The sequence below is a fragment of the Vulpes vulpes genome, chromosome 3, assembly GCF_048418805.1.
Source record: "Vulpes vulpes isolate BD-2025 chromosome 3, VulVul3, whole genome shotgun sequence".
NCBI classification, from domain to species: domain Eukaryota; kingdom Metazoa; phylum Chordata; class Mammalia; order Carnivora; family Canidae; genus Vulpes; species Vulpes vulpes.
Window position 1 is genome coordinate 118,700,859 of NC_132782.1, and position 21,261 is coordinate 118,722,119.

Consider the following 21,261-nt stretch of genomic DNA (forward strand, 5'->3'; position numbering starts at 1 on the left):
ATACTCATCCACTGAGAGTCCTCAGGGCCAACTCCAGCATGTGATAGGTGATGAATGTCCTCATGGGTGGCCATCATGTTGACAGAGAGAACAGTCAAATAATTGACATGGATAGACAGTGGGATGTGTGAAGTAGGAAAGGCCTGTCTGTGGGTGGTTTCTTCCTCTCCACAAGGGCTCTCTACTCCCTTTTCAGGTTTTTTTTTTTTTTTTTTTAACTTCCACTGTTTCCGCTAGAAAGGGCCAATGGACATCTAGAAGTATAGGCACTAGCTCTTTGACCACATCAAGTTGTGAGGTCCTTTGGTGTCATGTGACTCTTAAACCACCACCTACATCTGTAAAATGAGGGGTTTGGTGTAATCTTGCCTTCGCGATGGATCTGTTTCCTTTTCTACCCTGAGTGCTCTGAAGGCTTCTGTCTGGAGTTGTGCTGTCCACTATGGTAACCCTTAACCACAGGTGGCTGTTGAGCATTTGAAATGGCCATTAGGTGAGCTGGAAGTATAAAGTACACACCAGATTTTGAAGATTCTGTATTAAAAAATTATAAAATGTTTTGATTTGTATTTTGATTTCATAGTGAAATAGTAAATTATAGATATAATGAATTAAATGTGTGATCAAAATTAATTTCACCTGTTTCTTTTTGTTTTCTAATGTGGCTTCTTAGTATTTTCAAGTTATATATGGGGTTCACAAACGTTTCTGTCAGCCAGTGCTGGTCTAGAAACTCAATTTCTTACATAATGAAAAATTTGTTTACCTGCTTTTTAATTGTTAAAGCACATTGAACTTTCAAGAAGTATGAAATGATCAGTGTTACCAAACCAGTCAGAACAAAGAGATATATAAGTAGTGTCATGTTATTCTCCCAGTCTTGTAGGCAAACGTGTAATTTCTCTTAGGTGAAGTATGAGGCTAACTTGAAGATGCTTCATTATTCTTCATGAGCGGTTGGGGCTGGGACTGAAAACGGAGCATTTCCAGGTTGGCACAAGGGAGGTGTTCTCCACGGTCAGATCCTGTCACTCCTGCCTTGCCTTTTTATTCCTGGACTCTGCGATTTCATCCTTTAACGTGGTAATAGCCATGTGGACAGCATTTGGGCAGTGGAGATGTTTGCAGGAGAGTTGCATGACTTTGGAAGTGCGTCGAGTGTGGAGAATGTGTTGGCTTTGACCCAGGGGTATGATTTGTGGGCAGCTTTGAAAATTCATTCTATTTTTCAAGTCCCTTAAGTCACATAGGTTCCCTGTGTGTTTCAGATCACATAAACAATTTCTCCTCTGGCCTCATGCTAACACATAGGATGTGTCTGTTTAAAGGGAGTTCTGTAAATGCACCAAGGGCTCCCAGTGAGCTGGCAAGACACCGCTGCTCTGCCAGAGTCCTTACTGTGATGAGACAGGGAATAATCAGTGTTTCCCCGCAGCGCCCACAGTGAAAGTCTCATGCTTGGTAGTGAACACGAGAATGGCCACATAGTCTTTGTAGATTATATCTCTACTCTGCATAAAGGCAGGGAATAATTTGCAAATATGGTCACATTTTCAAAATGAAAGCATTTCTTTTACAGTTGTGTATAAATAGTTGAATTCTTTATTAATTGCCTATTAAGTTCAACACACCACGACACAGCAGTGTACATTTTGGAGAAGCAGTAAATATGTATGTACGTTCTGATTTCTAACTAAATATTGTGCTTCTGGACAGCTACCTCTGCACTGATGAACCACAGGCTTCATCTCTGGTATTTGGACCTAGGAGATGGTTTTAGACTAAGAAAAGTTACAACCCCTTTTCCTTGGTGTGAGGAAATGAACAATGCTGCTGCCAGTTTGTCTTTTTTTTTTTCCTCTGCTTTCTAGTATAAATATTTTAATTTTGACACCATCTGTGAATTGCAGTAACATGGATTTTATGCTCCGGTAGGGTTTATATGAATGGTTCTGGAATCTCTCTTGAGCACAACAGGCCAAGTGGTTGGACAGGGCTGGAGATGGGAGGTGTGGGGAGTCCAGTGAGGCTGAAAGGAGACAGGGAGTGGATCAGATCTACTGAAGACTCCTGAGCATGCTGATAACTTCATCTCTTCATGTGGGGTAACATTTAAGAATTTTAAGGTGAACACAGAGGTGGTAATGGTGTGGTGGACTTGACAGTTGTGAATTGTCATACACTTCTATGATAGCCAAGTAGAAGATGAGTTTGAAGGGCCAGAGATGTGTAGGCAGATTAGAATGCTGTTCTGGTAATCAAAGTAAGACATCAAGAAAGCTTGGGCTAGCCAGAGACCTGGAAGAAAGAAGGAGTATGATCTAAGAGATATGTAAAAGGATGAGGTGATAGGATTTAGATCTGTGGTGTGAAGGAGATGTGCAAATCTAGAAACTTTTCCCAGTGTCTAGCCAGAAAAGGGAGAGGACTGAGATTGTAGGCTCACTGGGCAAAAGGAGGAAAAGCGGGTTGGAAGGGTGTTCTGTTTGGAGTCTGAGAGGCAGAGTATAGACACAGCAAGATGATGGTGGTGTGGAAATGCATCATGAGACAGTGGTAGGTTTGTTTGCTTTAGAAAAAATTTGCTTGATGACAAATCTCTTGGAACCTGCAAAACACCCATTGTAAGAAAAATATTATACAGGAAATGGCAACTACAAAAAGCTGCTCAGACAGTAAGGTACAGGTGAATCTGCTCAGAATAGGAGTGTTCTCATTGGAGTAGGTGATGATGGAGGGAGTGGGTCAGAGGGTGGTAATTCTCATCCATCAGACCTCTATTAACCTGGAGACAAAGAGTCTGGGAAATTCCTGATTGCCTTTCAAGATGTATCCAGGGCCCCCTTTTCTAAAAGTCTTTTGAGCCATGTCTATGCTTCCGGCTGAGGGGGACAGCTGGCCTAGCTCTCTCCTCTGGGCTGCGGGTGTTCTTTGTATTTCCAGGTCTGTGTTTTTGCTTACGACCTGTATGGTCTTTGCCAGGAGTAGTGGTTTTTTTGAGAGGTGGACATATGTAATCTCCATTTTGTTTTACCTTCGACACATGGGGTATATCAGGTATATCTAGCCCATAGTAGTGTTCAGTGGATGCTCACCAAGTAAATGCAGGAGATTTATTTATACACAGGGTGCTGAAGTAGAAAGTGTAATAGTCTGTACAGAAGAGAGGGGACCTAGGTTATGACACCAATTCTGCAATTGGTTTTTTGACCTTGAGCAAGCTAGTTAATATTGCTGGACCTTGGGCTTCCTTATAGGCAAAGGCGATTGAACAGGAATCTAGGAAATCCATGAATGGTCTTCAAGAGGTCCCTGGATTTCTTGAGATGAAATGCAGAATTGTGTATACTTACATATGTGTGTATTAATATATATATATATATATATATATATAAAGGTCCTCTCTTTTCCTTCGGAAAAGGCCTAGGACTTTCAACACACCTTCAAAAGGGAACTGTGGCCTTAAAATAATCAAGAACCACTGAATAAAATGTGGTGGCTTTAAAATTTCTATATATGGACCAAGGTAGCCTTATGGCTGGGTGTGAGGTTTAGCTAAAGGATTTGTCTTGAAATTGCTATTATATGACAGTTCATTTATGTAGATTTTTATATTTATTCAAGACAGCTATGGAAGTGATAGAGATTGTAGGGAAACATATGCTAAAGCTTCTCTGAGCCCATTCCTTTGTACTGTCATTTCTTAGAGTTTTTAAAATTCTGTGTGAACTGTATAGATTGTGGTTCTTATTATGTGTTATCTTCAGGAGTTGACCAGGCATGGGACTTGTTTTTTTTTTTTTTTTTTTTTTAGTTTGCTTTAGCAAGGTCAAGTGTGATTGTTTTGGACTTTTAGGAATACTCCCCCCCCCCCCCCCCCAAAAAAAGGAATACTTCCATATGACAGGAGTTTTTGTTTTTGTTTTCTGAATATTTACATGGATAATTACCTACAGGAAGAGCAGAGAATGAATAAATAAGGAAAAATGTTTGCCATTCACAATCTTCATTTTCTTTAACATAATCCTATAATTAGATAAGCTTAGCAACTGTTGATGAGTATCAGCAAACACTGGCCATCATGTGCTTAAACAGAGGTACAACCTAACTTTAATAGATGTATGCACAGTCATTGGAAAGCTTTGTTTTATATCTGGTGCTAACTTGAGGTAGACCTCTCACATTTTATTTCCTGAAGTGATTTGCAAAGACCAAATCTTACTTTTTCAACAAGGATGGTGACTGCAATGGCATTAGGAATTAGCACTAGAAAGATGGGACATTCTTTTATATGCATTTTATAGATAAAGATAAATAGGTAAAGTACCTAAAGCATAGACCATCTCCTTAACTCCTGTGGTTACCCAGCTAATGAGAGGTGGAGCTGAGATTTGAACCCAGAAAATCTGAGTCTTAAGCTTATGCTCCTAACTAGTCCAGTATAAGATTTTCCTAAGGGGAGGTTCTTTTTTTTCTTTAGAGCTTTTACTTTTGAAGTTTTGAAACAATAAGTATAGAATAATTCTTGCTTTTATAATCATTATCAAGGCCTGCACAAATTATACGTAATTTAGATCCATTTAACCTCTGTAGTTACTCTTTTGAGCAATGCGAGTTCATTTCTCATGGTTCATAATCTTCTTGATACAGAAATCTTGTTTAGTGCATTTTATCTGGCTATACTCCTTTGCTTTGTCCATAGGGGAGGTGCTAGGGACATTTTCTAGCAATGAACGGTATTCAAAGCAACAACCAGGTGTTTTAGGAAAGATCTCAAATGTGCTGCTAGAAATGACACTAAGCTGCAGAATATCTTAATGGGGTAGTTTACTGTGTGAAATTAAAATTGCAAAGAAAATTAGATAACGAATTCTGTTGATTTCCTAGGAGACTTCAGGTAAAATATATTGTTAGTCTGATAATTACCATCTGTTTGAGTTTAGAATTAGGCTTCTTCACCAGGGAGTCTAGTGTCTGGGGTGCCTGGGTAATACCAGGTCTTTTGGGCTGCCTCTGGGTTGCACCTGATGGAGTCCAGAAGCTTGTGCTTCTGTCTGAATTACTCAGTCCGTCACTCCCAGGCCACATTGGAGTTATGTCCTTGGGGCTGTGGTTGTTCCTCTATGACCACACAGGGCACTTGCTCTGAGCCTGCAAGAGCCATGATGTGGCATTCCTGCCTTATCTTCAGCTGCTGGATGCTAACTTCAAGAAAGCATTGCAGCACCACAGTATGAACTACTGAGCTTCTCTTGCATTTATGATTCAAGCCTACAGCCCCCAGATTGCCTTGCAGAGCCCACCTCCCTGTAAGGGTCACTTCTCAAGGAACTTCTACTGAATTCAGCTCCCTGTTCATGAATCTTAATGATAGCCTTTCCATTGGATCAGGGAGAGGACTGAGAGGTAAATCTTCACGATAGAGAACTCAAGGAGATAAATCCACAATTAATTAGCACTTTTTGGCATACCTGTGTGCTGATCCCTATGGTTCTCTGCTGTTACTGTCTATGGCCATGGCTTCCTTAACTCAGGAACTTTGAAGTAGCTGTAACATACTGCTTCTGCATGGATGACTTGTTTTAATTACAAATTACATTATCAACAGCACGAATGCTGGATATGCAGAAAGTAGGAATTTTCTAGAAGATTCCATGAAGAGAATGGTTAACGTGGGTAGCTTTATTAGTGTAGAGTTCTCTTTTGGGAAAATTTTTTTCTCTTTTTGGCTTTTCAACCGACTAATGGGGATGGTGAAAATAAAATAAAGAGCTCAAACTAAATTGTAACCACCATTGGGGGAAAATTTGATAAGGGGGTATTGTCACTATGTATAGTGTTTCTAGATTTGAGGAGATAGGTAATTCTTTCTCATATTTAATATTTAATTTTCATAATGGTCTCCTTCTTCAATTATTCATTCATTCCCTGCTTGTGCCAGGCTAAGCTCTTTACATATCTTTACACATATTATCCCCAGTCCTCACAACAGTTTTGAACGGTAAGTATTATTCATTGGAGCAACAAATATTTTTGTGTTAAGTGGTTGTTATGACTCTGCCTGTGAGCTAGGTGCTAAGAAAGAACAGTGGAGAGAAACAGTTGGAGTTACTTAATGTTAAGGTGTTCCTCATTGTTGGATGGGAAAGACAGTAAATAGGTCAGTAGGATGCCTTGTTATATTCTTAATACACTCCTTAGGGGAGTATAAATTTGTAAAAAGTTTCAAAGAGCAGTGGTCATACTTTGGACCTCTTCATCCCATCTGAGAATCTTTCCTATAGAAATAACCTAGATACAATTGAAAAGATAATTGACAAGGATGGTAATTTTCATCATTGTTCTCGTAGCAAAATGTTGAAAAAGCTCATTGGCTGGAGAATAGTTAAATCATTATGTTATTTGCATACACTGAAATGTTGTACAACATTAAGGTGAATGAAGTAGATCTGAATGTGTTGACAACAACTGTCTGGGATATATTGTTAGGTGACAGACTCACGTTTTAGAAAAATCTGTATGATAGGAACATGTTACCTAAAAAAACAATCATGAAGAAAAGTGAACAAATGTATGCAAGAGTCACACCAGATTTTTAGCTCGGATCTCCATTAGGCAGAAGGTGTGTGTATGGTGGGGACAACTTTTGTGTATTATTACTATGTTATTTTAATTTAACAAAATAAACATGGATCCTTTTCAGATATTTTAAACAGCAAATAAATTTTTAAATAAGTTGATGGCTACTAGGGCAGAGTTATGTCCTAACAGGAACACAAAGGACCTAGACTGGAGTGGGAGATGTCAGAGAAGGCTCTGGTGGAGGGGAATGGCCTGTCAGAATTCAGATTGTACATGGTCAGCCACGCAGAGGGACAGAGAGAGAAAGAGAGCATCCTGCTCAGGAGCATCCCAGTAGGTGGCATTGGAGCTGGCCACATCCATGCTTTATTTAAAGGTTTGCACTGGTCATCCTGGGTTCTTCACTTTGCCTTTACGGCGCATCAGCCACTGTGCCTAAGTACTTCTCACAATTCCACTTCTCCTCTATCTCTGCTGCTGCTGGCATAGACTTCTCATTTCTCAACTGGAAGATTCAGAAAACCCCCTGGTTTTCTTGTCTGGCCCCTTGTCTATACACCATGCCCTCTACTCCCATCTATCCTTCAATGTGCTGAATGATCTTTTAAAAAACACACTTTTGACCTGGGTATGTTCCTTTTAAAACTCTGTCAATGATCCTCCATAGATCCTGGGATCTAATCCCCCCTTCTAAACTTTTTTTTTTTTTTAATTTATGATAGGCACACAGTGAGAGAGAGAGAGAGAGAGGCAGAGACACAGGCAGAGGGAGAAGCAGGCTCCATGCACCGGGAGCCCGACGTGGGACTCAACTCGATCCCCGGTCTCCAGGATCGCGCCCTGGGCCAAAGGCTGGCGCTAAACCGCTGCGCCACCCAGGGATCCCCTAATCCCCCCTTCTAAAGCAAGCGTACCCAGCCCTACTTACCTCTTAACACTTTCCTTCCAAAGTAACTGTCATTTATATTATCTGGAAATATTTTCATTTTTTACAAATGCCACTCTTCCTTATTAAACAAGGGGTAGATGTAGGTAAAATATCTGTAATATGGATTTAGTAGTTGGTTGTTGGCCTGCTAACTTGCAAATGTCCTGAATAGTTACCTCTTTGTAAGAGTTCATGTCTGTAATTTCAAATTATGCTGACGTAACAATTTAGAAATTAATACATTTCAGGGAAAATAGTCTTTTACTGTCCTTGGGGATATTTTCTTTTGTAAATATTCTTGAATGCATGTCTCTCATGTCTGGAGAATCTGGCATTAATTTGTGTATTTGTCTATTCCAAATCCGGATATGCTCCACCTTTATAGAATACACACTGTTCTAAAAACACTACATTGACTAAACAGTCTTATTTGCTTTGGCTAAACTTAGAGTTAATGGATGTACAATTGGATAGACACAAAACTGAGAGATTGTCCTGAGTCACTTTAAGACATGCTACGCATTATTCTTCCATCCTTTTCATCCACTGAATCTGACCTTCATTATTTTTCTATTACTGAATGGTAATAAGTAATGGTTTTAAATAAATAATAGGAACTGGTTTCATCTTGTTGAATTTCAGAAATGTTTGTACTTCAGAAGACACATTTAATGTAGGACCAAAGTGATATACTATCTTCTAGCTCCCTCTGGTGGATAATTTATTATACCAAAAAAATCAAACTGCAGTCTTGAATGGGGATGGGTAGTGAATAGTTCTGATTGTTGCTGGGAAAAGGAATGCAAAATACATTCTTACCTTTATATATATCCTAGTTATTATAGATAATATACCCAAGAATAAACCATATTTCTGTTAAAATATAAAATAGCAGTAAAATACAGCATAGTAGTAAATTACATCATACTAATGTTATTGCTGTTTTTCTTCTGAGTAACGGCAATGCTGGGACCATTGGGCAAAATAGAATCAGATTTCCCCCCACAGCTTTAACGCAGTGCCCATCCGGATAAGGCTAATGCTGAAATACAACAGTATCTTTAATTCATGAGTCTAAGTACTACACAGATTATTCCAGAATCTTCCAAAAGCTGGACATTTCTCTCAGTAATGCATAATTTTGGAATTTTAGTAAATAGTTATTTTTATTTTGAATCAATTTATATTGATAAACTTATTTATTCATTCATGATCTTCTAAATTTACAGACTCACTGAAGATACTTTTATTTTTAGTATGGGGAATTAATTGATATCTAGTTTTATCTAGGTGGTTGTATCTTGCTTTCAGTTCAAATGTTCCACAAGGTTAAACCAGGAAGAAATTGTGTAGTCTTTCAATTAAATTTTATTTGTATATAATGATAATTTTATGTAATGAAAGTTTACATTTATTGAGTTAAGCATTATCTCATTTAATTTTTTCAGTAACTCCATGAGGCTGGTAGTTAGTTTTTGTTATCCACATTTTATAGAGTCTAGTAAAAGTGAGCTTAGCTGAAATCTGATGAGCCAAAGCTCAACCACATATCCTTGCTCCAGAGCTGTATGTTTATAACTTAAGCAATAATACTATCTCCTGAAGTAGGCAAGAGATAGGTGAGTATGAGGCTAATACTTGTATGAGACTTCTGTGGAGTGCTGAAGACCTCGCTATTATGTTTCTGTGTTTCAACTGAATTCTTCAGTTCATCTCAGCTCAGAGGGAGATTTTTGCATCCTGCCCCCCCCCCTTGTTCTGAATAGGCCTTATAGAAGAACCTCTTTAACTTTTGTTTAGTTTTGAGAGTTAGGACAAACCAAATCGGTTACCGGAAAAACAGGCTTCATGAGAAAAGTATATTTTAGTTCTTAGGGTTCCTCACTGAGTCTTTTAGAGAGATGAACTTAGGTCCAAAGTGGTAAGGAACCGGGGTGCCTGGGTAGCTCAGTGGTTGAGTGTCTGCCTTTGGCTCGGGTCGTGATCTCGGGGTCCTGGGGTCGAGTTCCTAATAGGGCTTCCCACAGGGAGCCTATTTCTCCTTCTGCCTGTCTCTGCTTCTATCTGTGTCTCTCATGAATAAAGAATAAAGAAATAAAATCTTTAAAGATAAATAAAAATAAAAGTGGTAAGGGAGGGTAAAATCCTTAGGTTTAAAAGCTAAAACTATAGCAGGGCTTAGGTACTGAAGTCTTCATAAGTAATCTTTAAGTTATGTACAGGTAAGCAAGGGTTAAGGAAGTTCTTTTTCTGCAAATACTCAGAATTATAATAAGGTAATTTTCTTAAAGTTGGCAATAACCAAGAATAGCTATCATTTAAATAAGTAATACTTAAATACGTGTATTATATTTTTAATTTTAATAATTGAGATGATTAATAAGCTACTAAACTGATGTTTAGTAATCTGTGTGGAGTTACAAAGTTAACGAAGGGACATGATTATAAATAATCCAGGTGGTTATAATTCTCAGAAACGGCTCTTCCTTTTCTGTATTTTGTGTTGGTGTCCTCAAATTTAGGTTTCTGCTGCCATTTTTCTGTTAGGTTATAAAACCATTTTCAAAAAACATTCTTATCTTAAACACATGTCCAATTAACACTTTTTCTTTTTTCTTAGGTTATAGAAACACTGTCACGACTTTCTCGCACACCGATAGCGTTGGCCACAGGAATCAGGTAAGCTCATTTCTCTGTGGTTCATGTGTTCCATTCCTTCAATGTATTGGTTACTTATTGAATGGTTACTGTTAGTAAAAACACTTTGCGTGCAGGGACCGTGTCTCATTCATGCATGTACAGTGGCTGATGTATAAGTGCCTAATACGCATTTGAAATTAATAGAGCAAGTAAGAACCTTATTTGTAGAGTTGAATAAGATACATTGGCTAAACATCATTCTCAGTTCAGCACTGACTTACTGAATAAGTCACTTTGTTTTCTTAACTTCCTCCAACATTTCATTTCATTACATATGACTCATCAAAAAACCACAGATGCTCAAGTAAATACTTGAAAAGCTGTTGTACATTTATTTCCTATAGTCCATAACAATACCTCACAACTTTAGGAGTTTAAAAAGTAATCAAGCAAGTATAAAATGTATACAAGGCTGTGTGTTGAAGGATTAGTACTAAATGAAGTAAATTGAGTAAGTAATTATGACATGAAGTAAACTTGGAAGTAAATTGAGTAAGTTAATTATGACATCTCCATGCTGTGGAGTATTATGCAGTCAGTAAGCACGGAAATAAATGTAGACACGTATGTTTTGTTGGGCTTTTTCTCTTGAACATACTACATACTCAGAAGTTTGTATTTTAGTAACATTAGAAAAACAGAGCAACAGTTTCAGTAGCCATACAGCTAGGCTGCCTGGAAATTGAATGGATTTTGTTGTTTGTCTGGTTTCTTCAGGGCTCCATACTTCAGTCTCCAGCCATTATGGAGTTCTGTGATGCCATGTCTCTCCCTCTATTGCTTCCATTTTTCTGTGTCCAGCTTACATTCAGATTTTAAGGGAGAAGACATAAGCACATGTTACAGGGCTGATTGGCTGTGTTCAGGCAGCCCATTCCTGGATATACAGCACAGTGACCCCAGGGAGGATACCCTGCAGATCAGTTCTTGGAAATGGGCTATGAATTTGGCAGCTTTCTACAGAAGTAATCTCAAGGCTGGATATGTGTCCAGCACCTTGTAATTTGCTCTACATGATTCATCTTTCCATATTAGTATATATTTTATGCCATTACATGTAAACCACAAATTTTGAAATAGCTGGATTCTATTTTTATGTATTTATGTATTTTTGATTCTGAAAGGATATACATTAGAAAGTTTTCCTTTTTAATAATTATTATCTGTATTTTCAAATTTTTATATAATGGATTGCATTGGTATAAGAGTATAATCAAATGTGCCTGAATTTAAGAAAAAAAAGACTTTGAAACTTCAGCATTTCTCATGCATTTTAATTTATTTGAAAAATGTAAATTCCTTAAATGTCTTAAGTATTCAGTTAATCCATAAATATGAAAATCTGCTTTTCAATATATTGAATATAATTATTTAGCAATTACTTAGTGCTCATTTATTATTTTGATAGATCTTTTTATTTTTATGAAACATGACACACTGGCTGCATATAAAGAAAGTAAAATTTCTGACACAATAGTATAATTATGGTTGTGTTAGATATGCATTTAGGGAATTATGTTGGGATTATGAAAAGAGTGCATAGTACATTAGGCAAAAAAGCCAAAGGCTAGGAAAAGGGGATCAATTAAAGTGCTTTTCTTTTAATTGGGAACAAAGAAAACATCCTACCCTCCCTAAGGCCTGGGTTCACTCATTCATCTAATATGTGAAAATAAAAACTACACCTTAAATATTTTGAAGTCCGAGTAGAAAAGTCTGCCAGAATCAATAATCGTATATAAAGGGCATGGATATTTTGGTCTTTAAATAATTTTTATCTATATTTAGTGGGCTGAGTCATGCAAGGATGATTGTTACCAAACTCTTTGTCAGATCAGATTCCATAAGTGGAGAGAGACAGTGCTGAAGGCAGGGACACTTGCGCGGCTGCCTGTTTCCTGGACTGGGAGCTACAGTGGCTGCTGCATGGTGAGCCTGCAAGTGAGCCGTGTGTGGCCAGATGAGCATATTAGCATGTCCACAGCTGCTCTGGCGACTGCAGCAACCACTGGTAATGCTACCCATAATTTGCAGTAGCAGGTGCCAGTGTCCCTGGGCGATCCCATGCACGGCCACAGGATGGGCACTTTGGGAGAAGCCCGGGACGTTGTGTTAAACATGATGACTGCTCTAATCACTGTGCCAGCAGCTGACCTTATGCATTTAGTGAGAGCTAAATGCCTAGCCTAATGGTTGCTTATTCATCTTTTTTTTTTTTCCTTTCTCTCTTCTAGGCCCTTCCCCACAGAAGAGAGCGTTAGTGATGAAGACATCTACAAAGGCCTTCCTGATTTAATAGAGTACGTTGGGCATCTTCAGCAAAATTAAACCACTGCCAATGTTTGCATCCTTTATGGATTTTAACCATGGATGTTAAAATAGCTTTCTGAAGCAGAAAAGTGGCTTAATGATTAAGACGTGTAAGAATTCACCTGAAACTAGTGATGGAAAGCTTCACAAGAAAATGTACTTCATCTGACTTTAGTTCCTGTTGCGTGCCCCATACCATGCCACTCCCTGTGGCGAGTGAGGGAACAGACGGCAATGAAGGAAAAATTGGGAGTTTCTCAGAGACATACTAGAGGTGGAGGGTGAAATGAGAATTAGACAGTTAAGGAACCAGTGACAAAGAAAGCAGAGCTGCTACTGGAGTTGAAGGCAGGGCAGTGCATGGTCTATAAAGTTCAAGGAAAGACGAGATGAGTGTGGGCTGGAGTTCTTCTGGGAGTTTCATTAGATGCTATTTGTTTTGCACAGATAATCCTTTTGGGCTTTATTATTTAAGAGTCAGGAGAGGCAAAAGGCCCTTGCACCTGATTATTTTCTGCTGATTGAGTGACTTGTGCAGATTACAAAGAAATATAAAAAAATGATCCCCACCTCTTAAGGAACTGATGAAAAAGATCAGGCATGTTTGCAAAGAATTATAATAAGAAATAGATCATGCTCCAAAAGAGATTCAGGTTCTGTGGAAATTCATCTGTTCATCCATCCTAATACACCAGCACTCTAAGCTCATTCTTGCTGTAGGACCTTTGCATTTGCTCCTCCTGCCCTTATGGCTGGTCACTCACTGTTCCAACATTTCCTCCGATGTCCCTCCGTGGACGGGCCTTCCTGACTAATCTGAAATTGCTGCCGGCCCCTTACCTTGCTCTGTGGCTTTATGGCACTCACTACTGCCTGAGACAGTCTTTGTTTCCTTTATTCCCTATTTCCTCTTTAGAAGGTCAGCTTTGTGAGGCCAGGGAACTTCACCTTGTTCCTAGAACTTTACATAGCATTTGGTGTATGCTAGACCCTCGGTAAATATTTGTTTTCTGAATGATTAAGCAAAATTGCATTAAGCATCTCCTGTTTGCCAGCCTTATGCTTCAGGCCTGAGCTGTCTAATCATTCGTACGAGCTCACTGAGTGCCTGTTTGTGTGCTATGTTCAACACATTGCCTTGTGTCTTAATCACAACATGATGAGGTTGTTCCTATCATCCCAATTTATGAAGGAGAAAACTGACTCATGGAAAGCTAAGAAACTTGTTGTAGGTCATATAGCTAGTAAATTTTAGTCTACAGATTTGAATGCAGTTCTTACTCCAGAGCTGAGGCTCTTCCTCACTGTATCGACCCCTGGAAGCAGGCTAAATTGCCCCTCTAAGAACTAAAGTAGAAGAGCAGAGGAGAATGCTGGCAGGATGGCCAGCAGCCCATCCCAGAATAAGTGGCACTTGGATGGGTCTCAAAGTCTTATGTTTTAAATGTTGATGAAGGACAGTTTCTTAGCTGTTCTTAAAACCTGATTTCGAGCAAAATTGATACTGATCATCTCACTGAATTGGCTACAGACTTCATAAAGTGACTGTAAGGTTACTGGTAACATAACCAAATCCTTTGAAATATTAAGAAGAATATATTATTTCTAGGGGTGCCTGAGTGGTTCAGTTGGTCAAGCATCTGACTCTTGATTTCAGCTCAGGTCATCATCTCAGGGTTGTGAGATCAAGCCCTGCATTGGGCTCCATGCTCAGCACAGAGTCTGTTTGAGATTCTTTCTCTCTCCCTCTCCCTTTGTTCCTTCTCCTGACTCAGACTCACTTTCTTTCTCTCAAGTAAGTAAAATAAAATCTTTTTTTTTCTTTTTGTAAAATAAAATCTTAAGAAAAAGAATATATTATTTCTAGAGCTATTACGTTCTTTTTTTTAAGCCCCACCAATTGTTGTTTACACCTACTAAGTTTCATAGCTTGCCCTCATCGTGTTGTGTCGATGTCAGGATAAATCCTGTGAGAATGCAACCCTTGCTAAATTTGGAGAAATCTGGGCTCCTGAGTCAGCTGCTCTGAGACACCTGCTCACGCTCTGGGAGATGCAGCCTGTTTCAAGTCTCCATCTGGTGGTGGAACGTCCAAACGCGGTGTTATTTCTGCAAGTGCTTGCTTCTGAGTTTGCTATGACACCTTGATTTTCAGTCTTAGCTTTGTTATGATCTCTGGGCTCATATCCTTAACTCGGACTTTTGGGGGTGAAACCACCCCAAAGGAAGGCCCTAGAACCAACACTGGCCTGCTCCCTACTGCAGAGGGGATCATTCCGTTCTCATGTGGAGAGAAACAGACACAGGATGCAACAAAGGATGTGAGATGGTTAGGCTGCACAGTGTCTGCTTTTTCTACATTTATGATCAGGGTGCAGTCATGCCCATATATAGATGAGCTGGACACAGAAAAAGTAATATAGATTATTGTTGGTTTGTTGACCATGTGAAGAATCAGTCATCCTTCCCTTTTCCCCCAGTCCCCGCCCCCACTTCATTTTATGTGGATCAGGAATTCTTGAGTAGGGTGTTGGGTGGCTCAGTTGGTTAAGTGTTTGCCTTCAGCTCAGGTCATGATCAGGTCCTGGGATCAGGCCCCACATTGGGCTCCCTGCTCAACAGGGAGCCTACTTCTCCCTCTCCCTCTGCCACTCCCCCTGCTTGTGCTCTCTCTCTCTCTGTCAAATAAATAAATGAAATCTTAAAAAAAAAATTCTTGCTCAGACTTTTAGCAAGAAAATCTTCCTTTGTATGGGATTGAATAACAAAACCAAAGCATTTTAGCCCAATCTTGGGTGTGGGTGTTCATCCGTGTGTACACACAGGCATGTGTGTCACTCCTACAATTCTTTTTTTAAAGACATTTTTCCAGCTTATTGAGAAATAATTGACATACATCCTTGAGTAAGTTTAAGGAATACAGCCTAATGGTATTATTTGTATATATTATGAAATGATTACCACAGTAGGGTCAGCTAACCTCTATTCCTTCTGTCTAGATACAATTAAAGAAGAAAAGATTTTAAGAAATTCTCCTTGTAATGAGAACTCTTAAGATTTACTGTTGTAACAACTTTCTGTATACCGTGCACAGTGTTAGCTGTAGTCATTGTGTCATACATTCAATCCCTAGTCCTTATCTACCTGACTGCTAGAAGTTTGTACCTTTTAATGACCTTCCCCTATTTATCCACCCCCCATCTCTGATATCAAGTCTGATCTCTTATACTATGAGGTTTTCTGGGCTTTGCCTTTTTTTGGTAAGATTTTATTTATTTGGCAGAGCGAGAGAGCACAAACAGGGGAAGGAGCAGAGGTAGAAGCAGAGGCAGAGGGAGAAGGAGAAGCAGGCTCCCCACTGAGGGGGAAGCCTGACATGGGGCTCCCAGGACCTGGAGATCATGATCTGAGCTGAAGGTAGATGCCTAACCGCCTGAGCCACCCAGGTGCTCCTATTTTTTTGTTTTTAGATTCCACATGTAAGTGAGATCACACAGTGTTTGTCTTTCTTGGTCTTATTTCCACTCAGCATAATGCCCTCATGGTCCATCGATGTTATTGCAGATGGTAGAAATACTGAATCATATTCCATTGTGTGTATATACATATCACAATTTCTTTATCCATTCATCCGTCAGTGGTCACTTAGGTTGTGTTCATGTCTTGGTCATGCTATTCTGAACATGATGGTGCAGATCTCATTTTGAGTTAGTGTTTTTGTTTCCTTTGGATATATTCTGAGAAATGTAATTCCTGGATCATATGGTATTTCTATTTTTAATTTTTTAAAAAATTTTTATTTATGTTAGTCACAGAGAGAGAGAGAGAGAGGCAGAGACACAGGCAGAGGGAGAAGCAGGCTCCATGCACCCGGAGCCCAATATGGGATTCGATCCCGGGTCTCCAGGATCGCGCCCTGGGCCAAAGGCAGGTGCCAAACCTCTGCGCCACCCAGGGATCCCCTATTTTTAATTTTTTGAGGAACTTCCATATTGTTTTCCACAGTGACTACACCCATATACAGTCCCACCAACAATGCACAAGGGGTCCCTTTTCTCCACATCTTTGCTAAGATTTATCTCTTGTCTTTTGATGATGGGCATTCTAACAGACATGGGGTGATATCTCGTGAGTTTTAAGTTGCGTTTTCATAATGATTAGTGATGTTGAGCATCTTTTCACATACCTGTTGTCCTGTTCTATATATTCTTTGGAGAAATGTCTATTTAGGTTCTTTGCCTATTTTTTAATTGGGTTATTTTGTTGTTTTTGTATGAGTTGTATTAGTTCTTCAAATATTTTGGATACTAACACCTTATCAAATAGATGGTTTGTAAACATTTTTTCTCCCATTCCATACATAGGTTGTCTTTTCCCTTTGTTGATGGTTTCTTTTGCTGTCAGGAACTTTCTAGTTTGATGAAGTCCACCTTGTTTATTTTTGATCTTGTTGCTTGTACTTTAGGTGCACTATCTCCTACAATGCTAAAAGAAAAATCTGTATGTATTCATACAGAATGTACCTCTACTCTCATGGGAAATAGTCAAAAGCAACACTTCAGCAAGATGTTTTTCCACAGGTGGAGGTGGTGGTCAGAGACCATGGAGCTGGCATTAGGAGTAGCAGAGAAATGGATTTCACAGCCTAACTTCTTATTGAATGGGATCCCCTCTGCTCCAGAGCCTGTTCTGGCATAATTTCTTATCTCTGCTCCCTCATGGACTCATCAAATCTTCCTATCCTTTGATGGGTTCTAGAAAGTGTTCAGACTGGTTCAACTCCTCCCTGTTCTCTGGTTGGATTGCCTCCTTAAACCCCTCAGTATGGAAATTCTGGAATTGCCTAATGACTTGCCATCTGCCTGGTTTTACAAAGTAGGAAGCTGAGTGGCTTCCTTTACTCCTTTCCCCTCTCTCTCTAATTCTGATTGGTCACCAGGTCTGGTTGACTGCACCTGACACAGTCTCTGAAGTCTCTTTGTTTCTCTCCTCATTTGTCTTTAGCTATGGCTGTCAGTATCTCTTATCCACAGGATTTCATTTCTGGACTTATGTCTTCTTGTTGCCTCCACTCTACCCCTATATAAAAACCTCTTGCATCCCACATGCCCACATGAGGTTGAGCTTACAGGGTGTACCGCCTTTCACAGGTTGATTTTTAGCTCTTCCCTCTGGGGCTCACATTGAGTTGCCTGAATGGGACACCACTCTTGACATTGCTGGGCTTTTCACACCTTCTGCCTTTGCACGTGTCGATGTCTTTTGTTTGGAATGTTCTTCCCCCTTTTTTCCACTGAGTACATCACCTCTGACAGCAGCAACTCTGTCTGCCAAGTCTGCAACCATATCTCCTAGAACATAGTGGTATTTATTTAGCAAATATTTATTGAATAAGGTGATAAATAAATTCAAGATCCAGTTCAGATGTAATATCTGTTGTGAAGCCTTCCCTGACTTCCTTAGTCAGAGTTACTCTTTCCCTGGCTTCTACATTCTGCATTCATCTGCTCTGTTTTCTACGCTAGACTGGGAGAGTCCTTGGATCTTCTTGATCCAAGCATTCTTAGCACCAAAGAGTCTGGACTTCAGTAGATTCTTGGTAAATGTCTGTTGCGTGAGTGGATGGACAGCTAACTCTAGAACAAATTTTTCTCAAAGCAGAGTTTGTTACCAGCAGGTCACTTTCCCTTAAGGCACCTTTCTTTCTTCTAGGTTTTTGAAACAGTTCATTCCTATCAAATGCTTCCAAATAATCCTTCATGACAAACCTAGACAGAGGACCCTAGTTGTAGAGTGACATTTACAGTTACAGTGTTCTAGTTTTGTGCATATCAATTTATAATGTTCTATATGCATAGTGCCAGAAAAGATGATAAGAGCTGGCAGTACTGAAGGAGTTGAATTCCTTTTCTGAAAAATGTTAATGCTTCTTTCTAATGTGTCTAAATTTTTAAATATTGATTCTTTTGGATTATTAGTAATAGAGGCTATTTATAGAAATCTTGAACTAAAAGGAAGAACTTAAGGAGTAGTAACAGAACATGTGATAGGTGGAATAAGCTATTTCTATTTTGACTGAATGGGTTTTTGATGTCCTACAAAGGGTTTAGGGAAGATACATCCATCAGTTACTGGGTAAGTGCTCATGGGAACTTTAAAAATAGAAATGGTTTTCATCTGTCAGGAGGCCAGCAGATTACAAATGGTCTTTAAAAATGCCATGTGGGCTTGGGATCGTTTCTGTAAGCAGAATCCAGACAAAACAGATAATAATAGAATCTGGCTAAACAGGGGAACCTTTGGAGACCCTCTGAGTGGGCTGGAAGGAGCATGGTTGGAAAACCACTGTGTTAGGTATTGGCAGTAATAACCCTGCAGAAATTGATGCTTTTAAAAGACCATTTATAAACTCTGAGATCCTCCTCAGCTCTCCTGTCTTTCCCACTTTATACCCATTAATCTAAATGATCAATCCCAGGCCTTACCATAGGAAAAATGAGCAGTAGGATAGAGTGATTAAAACATTTAGAACATAAGACAGACTCAGTTTTAAATCCAGGTCTGTCATGGACTAGCTGTGTTTCCACAGGCAAGTCGAATAAATAACCTTTAGTTCTCTTCGACTACTTTATCACTACAATGGATTAAATAATAATGCCTGCTTGATAACACAGTGAATACTGGGCATGAGCCAACCACATGAGATCGTGTGTGCAGAGTGATCATCTGTGTGCATGTACATAGGAAATACCAGGGCATGTTGTCACTGCCGTCTTTGGTGGATTCCGTTTTTGGGCATTGTTCTGGTTAGGAGGGAAAGAACTGTAAAACCTTTTGCTCTTTCTGTGAATCCCGTTTTATTTCCTCTCTGGATTTCCTACTAGGCTGTAGCTATTGCATTTACTGCATAATAGAAAATGACCAGAGTATCATACCCTTTGTTTTAGTGAAACGCATGTGGATGATGAAGAAGGTCTCTACGACTGTGTTTATGGGGAGGACGAAGGTGGAGAAGTCTACGAGGACTTAATGAAAGCAGAGGAAGCACATCAACCTGTAGGCTCTCACTTGCCTTATGTTTTAAGTTACTTTGAGTTGTTTTATTAGGATACTGATTCCTTGCAAGACTGATTCGTGTGATTATTTATGTAACTTGTACTGCAATAGTTTTTTTTTCTTTTTACTTTTGCTAGTTTTCAACTGTATAATTAAGATTTACTGCATTTGGAAATACATAAACATGACATTTTACAGTTCAAAACAACCGTAGGGAATCTCTGGTCTTGTCCTTGCATTTTACTTGTAAGGAATGCAAGTCTGAGGGAAATGATATGTCACCCAGCTAAATAGTGGCAGAGTAGCAACAGAACGTTATTCCAGGGAATCATGAAATTTTATTATCATGAAATCTTTTTTAAACAAAGCAGTTAAGGCTTCTTTAAACTTGATGTAGCATTAGATATATGTTAAGGAATGTTTCTTCATATTTATTAGGGGTGTAAGAAGAGGCATTTTTTCTTTTGTTTCACTAAAGGGCTTCTGGAACTTTTATTGTTTTATAAACTTAGTTTCTGATATCGTCCATAGTCAATATGTGCCCACAAAGGTCTTATCTGCCATTAAAATATCTAAAACATTGAGAGAGAATTACTTTGAATTGTTTTCTCACCTGTAATCTGGAAAAAAAAAATCCTGATTGCTTAGGCTTTTATTAATTAGAGTCTTTTTTTTTTTTTATACAAAAGCTTTTTCTTCATCAGCTCAGTGGTGGTTTTTCTGTGCTTTAATGAATTTCCTCAGCTCTCTTTATAGTTGCCTTTAATAAAAGGCTAGAGGGTTGTCCAGTGCCCCAGACAGAGAGCAGTAGCTTCTGTGGGATGGAAACAAGTTACCTGGTCTGTTTGGGAAACATAATGAATGCGCTCTAACCCACTGTATGAGCTGACAGGCTGCCTGTGGCAGGATTCTGAGTATTTTTAGGTGACATTATCATCTGTTTCTCCTATAATTATCATCTGCTTTGGGTACCAGCAAATTCTTGAGTGCATCTCCCAGGGGCAGCTCTCCATTCAGCTGACAGTGCTGGCTTGTGACTATGGGATGGTTAGGCAATGATAATTTAGATGCGTAGGCCCTTCTTGTGTGCTCCTCAGGGGGCTAAGTGCTTTACCAGGTTACCTCATTTACAGTTCCTTGGGGTTAGAACTGTGATTCTCTCTCTTTTGTAGATGAGAAAACTGAGACACAGAGAAAATAGGTAACTTGTTCACAATAACAAGCTAATAACAGAAAAACTGGTACTTGAACCCAGTTCTTTGTATCCTCACACCTTTGATCTTCATAATTAGGCTCTACTACCTCCACTTAGTAGGAGAGCCAAACCCAAAATGTTGATTCTTTAAAAAAAAAAAGTATCTTAATACTTCTATTTATCAAATATCCTTTTGTTATTTTGCAGGTATTTCTATAGCACTTGTAAAGTATGCTGTACATTAAGAAAACTACATTACACCATATGTGATGTTTCTAGATTCAATGACATTTACAAGGAAAGACATGTTTTCAATATAGAATGTCTATACTTGTTTATTTTTAATTATTTAAAACTTTCTCATTTACATGGTTCAACATCTTAACAGATATTTTGTAAATGCAATAAATATATCTTTTAGTTATGTATTTTATTAGAATGGAAAGCTTAAGATCAGTGATTTTGAGCTCTTTCTACATACTCCCAGAGA

General features: G+C 38.9%; 1 protein-coding gene across 6 annotated transcripts in view; it reads left to right on the top strand.

The window, feature by feature from the left end:
- VAV3 (vav guanine nucleotide exchange factor 3) overlaps window positions 1–21,261 on the top strand; it is a 439,091-nt gene that overhangs the window by 226,742 nt on the left and 191,088 nt on the right. For all 6 annotated transcript variants that reach the window (XM_072754465.1, XM_072754466.1, XM_025996323.2 and 3 more), the window contains 3 exons: window positions 10,131–10,189; window positions 12,445–12,510; window positions 19,468–19,576. In XM_072754465.1, coding sequence (XP_072610566.1) covers window positions 10,131–10,189; window positions 12,445–12,510; window positions 19,468–19,576 — 234 coding nt within the window. The remainder of the gene's footprint in view (window positions 1–10,130; window positions 10,190–12,444; window positions 12,511–19,467; window positions 19,577–21,261) is intronic.